Raw genomic sequence first — 12,018 nt, 5'->3', positions numbered from 1 at the left:
TATGATACAAATTTGGGTTTTGAATTGAAAATCACAATCGCACATTTCAAATTTATATAATCAATTGAATACCTACATTTTAATTTTACGAAAGTAAATATTATTACGCCAAATCATCTCTGTCATTACCTACGTATTAAATTTTTATTTTTATTTTAATGAATATTTACTATCTAATTACTAATAATCGCATAGTATTATTTATATATTCTGTGAACATTGTCAGTGCTAATGAAATAAAAAATAGTATTCCTTTTAATGTAAATTCCATTTAAAATACTAGATAAGTATAATATTACACATATTAAATCGATTTTGCGTAATGCTCGTTTGTATAATTATGTACATTGATCAAATTAAATGTACATAGCTAGTATCATACTAAATATTTTTTGATAATAATTTAATAAACAGTAATAAATTGTCATCATATTCAAATTAACAATAACCATAGTTATGTAATAAAATATTTTGTTTTTAATTACTATAATGAATATTTAATGCACGAATAATAAAGAATCATGCGTATTATTCTGAATACAATGATTGTTGCAGTATATTAATTATAAAACTGAAGTATGATAATTAAAATGTTATATTTTTTATTTTACTTTGGTAGTTTCGTAACAAAGTTGGTGTAAAAAGGAAAAACTTTTTCTTAACAATTATCTAACTGAATGCAATTATAGGTCAACAGATTTATAATTTATTTTTTCATCTTAGATCATTTGTTACAAATTTTTCAAATGGTACTTTAAGTTCAAAAGAAATAATTAATAAATACCACATAAACAAAAATGAATATTTATGAAGACATGAAGTAATTTAATTGATCAAAATAGAAACTAATAAAGTTATATAAATATGTTTATACTAAATATAAATAACAACATTATATCCACGTAATTTTTATTATAAACTATAAGTAATTTATATTAAGATTAAACACGCAATAAACAACTAAAAATAGTTAAACTTTTAAAATTTAAAGATAACAATTTGTGTTGCACTAGAACCTACACCTAATGGAGAAGTTTTCTCCTAAAAGGATAAAATAACCTTTTCAAAATTTAATTTTAAACACTATTTAAATTTGTAAGTAATGTATGTACCTACTCTATATTCACTGTATTTCCTGATAAAATACATTACAGATTAAACTACAAATTCATTAAAAGCGGTACTTGAATAACTATATTTATTTATTGTTATTCAAATAATAAAATTCATTATTTTTTGTAATATAAGAAAAATATTAAATTTTCATTCTTTTGACAGATTTTACTACTTTGTTTCTACCTATGTTAAAAAATAAATATCGTTATGTATATATAGCCGTATTAAATTTGTGGAACATAAATAATTGTTTATTAAAACTTATTTAATTTCTTTATTGATATATTATACCAGACACCAGTCGCATACTTAAGCATATTTCGATATAAATTCTAAATTACTGAAACTATCATTAAAATATGTCATTAACTTTATTATACACCTACGCGTCGTAAATAACAGAAATTAGAATTTATCATTAAATAATTTTTTTTTTGTCTATATAATTATAAAAATAAACTAAAAGAACTTAATATAAGCAAAAGTAAATATAAGTAGCTATAGCTAGTTAGGTCCAATCTTATGCACCTATCCCACATGACACATACTTACATCTTATTACATCTAATTACCTGGCTTTAGGCCAAATTTAACCAATAATTATGATGGACGATTTAAGAGTAGATTTTCATTTTACTATACTTTAACATAATAAGCATATCCGGAGGGTTATTGGATTCCAGAATCTCCATAAGATTTTTTTTTACCCGGAAGTAATGAACATTTTGCGAATAATGAGCAAGGAAACTGAGCATTTTTTACGACTTTGTCGTCATAAAGATAGGAGTTTATATCCAAGAATATACTATACTTAATTCAATAAAATAATAAATTGCATCTTAATAATATATTTGTTTAAAAAATGCATTCAACGTTTAGATACAGATAATAATATCGTTTTAAACATTAAAAAATATGTACTAATTGTAAATAATATACAACATCAAGTGAATTGATATGAAATCTAATAAGTGGAAGTCATGAACTAAGATATATACATATATCTTAGATCATGGTGGAAGTTATAGTTACATCGAACAGTGTGTCACAGAGTTTTCTTATCACTTTAATTACATTTCTCCGTGGCAAATGTATTTAAATTTAAAACAGTAATCTATGTGAAAATGTACGTATTTAAATTTTCTTATAGATTACCGATGTTGAAAAAATCACATTTAAATATATTGATATGTATTTTTTGATGATATGCCACTTTTAATGGATACTATTACTATATTACTATGTGTGACGTTAATAATAAATATGCGTTATAATATTTTATGTAATTTGATGTTATCCTGCTCGCCCGCTTTATACCAACTGTTACTCGTAAGTATAGCGTAATATTTATTATATTCTGTATAGGTGTAATGTTGTATTACTGTTTTATAATATAATATATAGGTTGGCACTTACATATTTGTCATATAAACTTAACACATTAAATTCGTATTCATTTCGCATATAATTAAAACGAAAACATCCTTTGATTTAGTTAATTTACGTTCCCCGAGTCCCCTAAACATGCTACCGTACTCGATAATATATTACAGTATATTTATATAAATATATATCTATTACATACCTACCTACACAGTCTGTGCATTCAGCACAATATAATATGTATCATGTGCACACATATATCATACGGAATGAAATATTTACCTAGCTCAACTCATTTTCACACGTCAATCTCTGTGGGCTTCTTAATTAAATGTTTTAGGTAATTAAAAATAATTATAAGCCTATAGGTCCAATTTCTACATAACATTTATTACGAAAAATAATTGATGATCAATAAAAATTTAAAATAGATGCAGAGCGGAATTTATAGTGCGCACCACAATAACTTTTCGCCTAAACTTTAAATATATGTATGTCTTAACAAAAACTATTTATTCAATACTCAATAATATATATTTTTATAACGCACCAACAAAATATTGCTTTTCCGATTGTGAAATTAAAAAAAACTCATACTTAACCTCTGTACAATTCGAAATTACGACCAATTCAATTTATGAACAGAAGAAAATAGTGGACAAAACTTTTGAAATCTTAGTAATTTTAGTATTTTATTTTTCGTAACAACTTAATATTTTATTATTTTGTTCTTTTAAAACTAGATACCTAAAGTCTATTTGGATAATATTTATTAATTGCCGTATTTAGTTAAATAGAATATCGATCACCATGTTTCACGTGGTATCTCTATAGTCTATACTAAGCTTACAAATAATGTAAACAGCGATAGTTATATACAAATATAATTTATATTAAATACTTATGTGGAACGACATAATATAAAAAAATAAAGTATATGTAGGTTTTATGTTTACAGTTTATGAACGTCGTCTATAACCACATACAACATCAATATTATATAATATTATAATATAAACAGAATGATTCGCCGAGTATGCTCACCAAACTTATTAGCTTATATTGTTGTTTCGATAGAGGACGCTATTCTAATGGCACAAGAGTACATAAGTACTTTAGATATAGTACTTCCTAGTTCCTACATTATACCCCAAAAATTAGAATTTTGATAAATTAGTTATTAAATAGGAAAAAATACGGTCAGGTGGTGTGCATGCTTGGTGAATCTTCTTGTTTATACAGAGCATATCTTAAGGGGTTGACCATATTTCGCGTTCAAATTGTCAAATCCTGCAGGTACTATGTGTAGAGTAGAATGTTATAATATCATAATGTATACGAGATAACGGCATCTATAACGTGAGAGTATTAATTTTGACCAAGTGACGGTTTTCCGCGTTTGGCACAGCGTTTAGGGCCCACACCTGCAGATAATTCTTGTTGTCTGTGAAAATCTTTGTGACTGTTGGTAACAGATCGTACGACTGCAATAGCACTTTATGGTCTTCCGCTGCAACCGGTGTGACACCCGGGATCAGACTCAACCTATATGAATATAAAACGATAAATGCGTTAACTAGAAAAAGTCGACGGTTTGAAGAAATTATTTATTTATGTTACGGGCAATGTGGAATAGATCAGGCAATATGAATTTTGAATCACGAATTCAAACAAATTATTTTTTTTTGTTTAAAATGATTGTAAATTAATGATAAAAATAAAACAAATTCATCAATACATTACTAATAATTATTATTTTATTTTTACCTATATTTATTATGTTTTGAATTTTATACAACAATGATTATTAATTTTATCATATTATTATGAATATTTTAAAAACAATTAAACTAATTATATTATATATAATGCATCTGTACTCAGCTTTACAAGAGAAATAAATGCAATTGTAGTAAAACAGACAGACGTTGCAATCCTAAGTGCCATTTAAATTTAATTATGTACCAACAACAAATGAATAGGCAATAATACAATTCTAATTAATCCTAACAAAATAATAAATAAAAATTAATTGATTTATATTGTTTAATGTTATTCTATCAATACTTAGTAGGGAGTATAATTATTATAGGTAATTGTTTTAAGATAATATTCAGAATAAAATAATAAGGTAATAATTTTTCAAATAGATATATTTATTTATGTTTGTTTTTCTATTAAAAGATAACACACACAACCTACCTATATAAATAAAAAATATTGGGAATGATAAATTTAATAAGAAATGTGACTCGATTGCCCGGACTGCAATGTGCATATTGTATAATATTGTACATTACCCATAACATACAAACACATGACATCGTGTATTACAATAATATTCCTAACATACGGGGTGTCTTGTTAAGTAAATTATTTGTATGCATCACAATGTCTTAAGTATTAAACACTAATTCGGTTTTGTGTTTCTCGAAAACCTGAAAATACATTGTGTCAATGCGTATTATGACGATAAGAATTGATTTAATGTTTTAGTGGACACCTTAAAAATTAAATTATTGATTCCCGTATCACATTACGAGTTTAAGTATAATATTTTTATGTAAGTTTTTGTGAGAATTAAATATAGTGTGATTGTGTGAGACACTCTTGCCGCTTTGAGGTTGGGCCCGGCTGGGCTGTTGGAGATCACAGTTATTTTACCAGGCGTATAATAATCATTACAATATAAGAATATATATGATAACATCATATAATGTTCACCTGACTGCCACGAAATCTCTGGTGTACACGTAGTTGAGACCACCCTGTATGTCAGCGTACAGCCCGCTCGAAACGCCCAGCTTGACGCCTTCCCAGCGCACTCGCAATCCAACCGGAAGTACGTCGCCATTCTGAAGCGAAGACAATAATTTTCTAATTTAGTCTCAAATTGTTTCGACTAGTGACGATAGTGAAGGCTGGAGGTAGGTACTGCGTTTCCGTAAGAATTTCAACGAATTAAATACGGAGACGCCGCTTGATGGCCTGTGTACGGTAATAAAACGAACACACCGTTTGCGGATATTATAAACTATTAAAAGGGGGAAAAATAGTTATTATATTATTATATATTAATACGGTATAATTATTATAACTAACGCGTTGTAATTTTAATTAAACGCTCGAGCGTAAATACAGTGTAGCGTTTCGTTGTAATAAGCGCGCCCATATATTTACTCGATGTATTGTAGGTAAATAGGTTTAGACGGTTTAAACGGTCGAGCAAAGGATTTAAGAGGAGGTATGTTAAATGAATAAAGCGATAGAACTGGGATAACATTTTATGGGATAGCTTACTTTTTAATACATAATATATAACGGTAAATATTGCATCGAGTTTTCTGAACAATTCGCAAAATAACAATAATTCATTATTTGATTTCTTTAAAATATCTATTATAGTATAGGTGTCAGGTGATAGTTAACACTAATACCATATAGATATAATATTGCTGTAAGGCTGTTTAATTTTTAATAAATAAATTACTTTAAAACAATGGAATAGTGTTTTTTTATTAATGAAAACGAGTCAATAATTCCATTGTTGTAAATTGCTTTTGTTATTTATTTATCATGAGCTATAGCTGAATACGTAAACCCTATTTTGACGTTCTTAACCTAGTTTTTATTTGACACATAAAGCCAAAATCCGAAAAACTTTCTTTTACACGTTAATCTTCTTAAGTCAATCAACGGTTGATGAACTTATCGATTACATTTTAAACCATATAATCAATGGTAATCGTCTGTTGTGGTTATCTATCTGTAATTCTGTAATCATTTATAAACATTTAGACGAACGTACAGGTCTTAAAAAATATTATCACTACAGTTATCCTATCATGCGTATGTAGTATGTACTATGTACCGACCTCCGTTATGAAAGGATCTTTAAATATAGTTTTTCGAAAAAAATCACAAATATTTCAAAAATAAGTACAATGTACGACAAATGTTAGTCACCCTTCCAAAAATTTCATGTTTCCGAGTATTGCGTTTACCCTTACGACAATGGCCGTTTTATTCCGTCGCCATACGGACGAGTGCTCGTAATATAGTTAGCCAAGCGGGCATTTATACCTTTACGCTCGGCGTGACGTAAGAGGTCAAATTCCGGAGATCCTTGAACGAAGCCGTATACAAGTCGTGCGAATGCGTCGACGTCAAGTACACGGACCACTGAAGCTTAGAGATGGCGATGCATTCTGCAGGCACTTCCTGGTCGACTTCCGGTCTATAGTAGTCCTGTATAACCGCGTTACCACGGTTCTGGATGCGTAATGCGACCATATACCAAACACTCCGGTCTGGGTCGTACACTGCGATGCGTCCACCACGCGCGTCACCCGCGTACACCCTCGTCTCGCCTTTGAACGGTCTAGCATCCACCACCAGCGTGGCTAGTCCCGAGCCATTGAGTCCGCCGAGTTCTATGGTATGTATCTGCGTGAAAATAATTATAACAACAATAAAAATCTGGTAATAATACTATGTATAGTAGGATATGAGCTAAAATAAGGGTATTAGAGATGATATTCCGAGTGCCCAATAACTCCACCTGCAAAATTTTTGGAACTTATGATTTTTGAATTCTAAATAAGAAGCGATAGGAATGTATTAGTTAAACAATAGTGTGGATTTTAATGTGTTTAAGGTCATTTTTTTTTCTTCTGGAAAAAATCAGTGATCGAATTTTGATTTTCTTATATGTTTTCATATAATTTATTAGAGAAATCAACTGTAAATCACGAAAAAAACGGTCCAATATTTCTTGCACATTCGTTTTTCATAGTATCGATTTTAGTTTTCTTTACCACTGCTCAAAATGTATATAAATTAGAAACTTGGAACTCTCATTGGTTATTCATAATATCACTAAAATAAGATTACATTTTGGATGAAAAAAAATTGTAACTAACTTTTGTATTGCTTTTGAAGGAATATGTAAATAAGTTTTTTTCAGTTGACCAATAATGTATATTTTTCCCATTATGTTGTTTAAATCTGAAAGCTAGAACTACCTAATCTATAATAATGCATTCTAATGAATTAATTTTTTTCGTACGTCCCTGCAATCTTATTCCGATAATTAATAAACAGTGATAATATTTATAATGACGTATACGTACACATTTGTAAGTTTTCAGGTCATAAACGATAATTTTCGGTTGACAGATGACGTTGTCGTATCCATTGTCCAGCACGTACAGGTGCCCTCTGATTTTGTCCATATCGACGGCAACAGCCGATTGCACGCTACGACAGTCGTAGAGTTTCTATTTTAGCGGAAAAATAACGTAAACGATGTGATCAGTCAATCCGAACAAGATGCTTAGACGAAAATCCCGTACACCTTCCACCGTTCCTCAAACATCAATTTATATTATATACTATTATATAATATTATTTTATATAATATATGATGCAGACGAACGCAATAGAAAATTAAAACAAGATAATATTATATTATTAGGTACATCATAATATATGGCCACATGCTCACGTTTGATATTTGAGTATATGGCGATGCATAATAATATATACATATATAATATTAATATTATACTCTGTAAATTATCCGTAAATACGTGAAATCGAGGTTTTGTATGTGGTGTCAGATGAACCCTACCGTTCAGGCGACGGTGCATTCCATATGGAACTTATTGAAACATTTTTTCTTTAAATTCATAAATCGAATTAAATTCAATGTACAAAGCCACAAAGATTCCTAATTAAGTATTTGCCTCGAGCAATATTCTGTCTGTACACGATAACTCACTCCTCGTATACATACACATACACATATTCATGTTTTAATGGATTTCCATTGTGCGTAGTAAAGTGTACATAGCTGATGTGTGTATTTTATTTTCACACAACTGTATATAGCTTTAGAGATGACGATGAATAATAATAATAATAATTTATAATATATTGATATGATTTTAGTCCAAATGGGAAATATAATATAATATTTCACTGAAAACACCTCGAGGTACTATAATAACGGATGTTATTTTTATGATTATTTATTTTATAGAACCTCATCTGGGTTATTATATTATATTACTCCTGGCGATACCATTTTTACATAGGCCGCAGTTAATGGTATCGTTCTTAATATTAAAATACATTTATCACTAATATAATAATAATTACTTAAAGCGTTCTACACTCTGCACATAAAAAATCGGAGATTTTTTTACAAAAATGAATTCAATGTTTTGATGTTGATTAATGAGGTTAGAAGCAAATTAACATTTATTATAAATGAAAAATAAAGTTAAAACAAATACTATAATATCAGTCTTTAATGAACATAGTGATAAATTAATTTTAAAAGTTCTTATCGATATATTCAAAAGGATTACTAATTACAGTCAATAATACAGTAAAAACTGTATATATATGTCTTAAATACTTGAATATATAATATATATATATATAAAAATAAAGATAAAGATTAATACTTCAGAACTAAGTCCTGAAGGATATAATATTCGATGCTCAATTTGTATTTAATCTTTCTTGGAAATATTATTCGTGCTTTAATGAATTAACTTATTTATTTAAAAAAAAAAAAAAAACATCATAACATTAAATTGTAATCCAAAGAAGATTTTTAAGATTTCTAATAAGATAAAAAAAAAATCTGCGGTTGGCTAATTCGGTTTGGTACGATCAATATCTGACGCAATATCGACGATTTTATAGTACACTGTTTTATGTATATATATGCCTATGTGCGTGTGTGTTCACAATCATCATTACACCAATGCTGTGTTTATAGGATCGGGTCATGGACACCAAGAGTAACATCTGTCTCGTGACAGTCATCGAAGGTCGAAATGTGTTTATATAAAGTGGCCACAATGGATGTGACTATGCGAGTATTATATGCCTGGGAGTATACCCACTATTTATTGGCAGTTATAGATAAACGTAGATAAACTGTAAAGCGTAGGCATCAAGGGATACTGCATTATCGCCTAGGCTCGGAGAAGATGATGAAGAGCGCTGAGAAAGAGGAAGAAAATATTCTACAAAACTAGTTTTTTCCCCCGATACGATCAATGAGTTTATATTTTTATAGTATGCAAATATATATTATACATATTTAAGCAAGTGGTGAGCGTAATAAACAATTTTTTTATTGTTATTTATAAACTAGGATACGATTATTGTGTTATTATAGACCCAAAAATACAGACGCCCCCGAAATGACTTCGACCGGCTTTGCCTTTTATCGCTTCGTGGTAATTACAATAGACGTCGTCACGAGAGTTGATTCAAGAAATATACACAACAAACCCATTTAATTATTATTATTCTATACAAATCAAACGCCGAGCGAAAGGTGCGCGCATCGTGAAAACGTCACATAGCAAAATAATAACAATAATAATAATCGAACTATAAAACTACTTTCTCACAGATAGCAATGTGCCCTTCGAACTCGAACAACGTGCTTTAAATAATATATATACACAATATACATCTCATCTATTATAATATAGGTTATAATAATAATTGGGTAGATCCCGTCGAAAGATACGGAAAGTGTACAGTTGTCGGTGTAGTTCATTTGCAGACGAAATAATATATTATAATAATCGCTAACAATACCTCTGTATCAGAGTTCGGAAGCGCGTTCATTCGTCGTTCTCATACATTCGACAACGATAGTTTTCTATTCGAATTTCAGACGCAGGTGATGATAATAATAATAATAATGAAAGCTAGTAATGAAGATATGAATGAACAGTGGCGTAATTTCAATAAGTTTTATAATAAGAGGAAAAATCGTAACCAACTCTTATAAAAAAAATTAATGCCTGTCGTACTTAAAATCTTTTTGTCTTTGATTTAAGGCAGGATGCTCTTCCCATTGGTTGAAGAAGATACAGCTAATACCTACATGAATTTTTATATTTTTAAGCCTAAGTACAACACATTTTAGTCATTTGACATTAATTAATATGCAATTAATGATTTGTATTAATATTATGATGTATATATCATGATGTCATGATGATTACATCCATAATAATAACATCATAATAATTAATAATATAACTATATAATGTGTAGGTATATACTGTTTAACTGATCTTTAAAACATAGTTGAAATATGTGGGAAAAAAAATTTTGAATCACATGGATTTAACACAAACAACCTGCCCGTCGGGTGCTTTTAAAATTAGAATGAGTCAAATACCCACTTTATTTCTAGACCACCAATTGACTCTAGATAGTGAGAATGCTTGGCGATACCTTTTCGCCACCACGGATATACATAAAACAATGATACAATGATAAGGCGTTCTACCACCTTATTCCTGCAGATTAAATGAGACATTTAAATAATTGTAAATCAATTAAAACGTAATTGATCTTCTGTAAGGACCAAATACAATAAAATACACTGCATCACGCTAAATTTCAACTAATTCTTAAGATGAAAATTTTTTGAAAACTGAATTTTTCTTATGAACTTTTGTTAATCGTCACGTGTTATTAAATTATAGCAGCAAAGGTCAGAAAGTAATTAAGAAATGCTTACTGCATTTTATTTTTTTAATGGATACAGATACCCATAAAGTGTATAGGTATTTGTCAAAACATTAAGCATTAAGCCATAATATCATGTTACGTGTCTTGTAAATGTTGATTTGTACGTACAAATGTAACCATAGTGAGGTACAATACGTATACATTTCAACAATGCCTTACCGATATACAAATGTACATCATACTTAATGCTGTGGATCAACTAACAGTTCTTAATAAATTAGTTGATCCGTATACAATACCCGTATCACGAATGCCAATAATGATAATAGGTAATAATGTTTCAATATCAAACATAATACCAATAACATTATTTATAGACCATTATAATTAAGATGCTATATACGTATATAGACTATCGTTAGTGTCTGTCCATGTTTGTGTTTTTTAAACGAGACACTACAATACTCGCCGCCGACGTAAAATGTGTTGTGTGTAAATATTATATATTTGTGCATACTGCCTACGTAAATGTGAAAGTATTTAAGACCATTTTCAGACACGACGCATACTTATATAGTTATATATAGCTGATATATATATATACATAAAATATCATTATAGGTATATAACGGAATAGGATTGAATTCGTTTCTCGACGTGTCCGTCGTACGGCCGGAACATAGCACTATGTAATACGTAATAAGTATATAGGTACGAACACAAACGAATACGAAACGCGAAGAATATAATATAATAAAATAGAATAATGGTGGAAGGAAAAAAAATAGCGAAAACCGTTTGCGTCTCAGGGAGCAGAGGTTAAGTCCAAAAAAGGAAACGACTGCTGTGGCGGCTGATGCAGTTGTGTGCGCGCTATAATATACAACTATAGCAGCTCTTCCCCCGCCCCTGAGACGCACACACACACACACACACACACACACACACACACACACACACACACACACACACACACACACACACACACACACACATACTATA

At 29.5% G+C, this 12,018-nt stretch overlaps 1 protein-coding gene across 1 annotated transcript in view; it reads right to left on the bottom strand.

Annotated features, from left to right (window-relative positions):
* Window positions 1-1,317: 1,317 nt before the first annotated feature.
* Window positions 1,318-12,018, bottom strand: part of LOC107164709 (uncharacterized) — a 34,993-nt gene continuing 24,292 nt past the window's right edge. Inside the window, exons 2-5 of the mRNA XM_015512630.2 lie at window positions 7,632-7,778; window positions 6,583-6,945; window positions 5,224-5,354; window positions 1,318-4,044 (exon numbers count right to left, since the gene is read on the bottom strand). Coding sequence (XP_015368116.1) covers window positions 3,852-4,044; window positions 5,224-5,354; window positions 6,583-6,945; window positions 7,632-7,778 — 834 coding nt within the window. The 3' untranslated portion in view covers window positions 1,318-3,851. The remainder of the gene's footprint in view (window positions 4,045-5,223; window positions 5,355-6,582; window positions 6,946-7,631; window positions 7,779-12,018) is intronic.

The sequence above is a fragment of the Diuraphis noxia genome, unplaced genomic scaffold (genome assembly GCF_037042655.1).
Source record: "Diuraphis noxia isolate RWA-SAM2 unplaced genomic scaffold, SU_Dnox_SAM2 contig0002, whole genome shotgun sequence".
In the NCBI taxonomy this organism is placed as follows: Eukaryota; Metazoa; Arthropoda; class Insecta; order Hemiptera; family Aphididae; genus Diuraphis; species Diuraphis noxia.
This window is presented reverse-complemented; position numbering and strand designations above follow the sequence as displayed.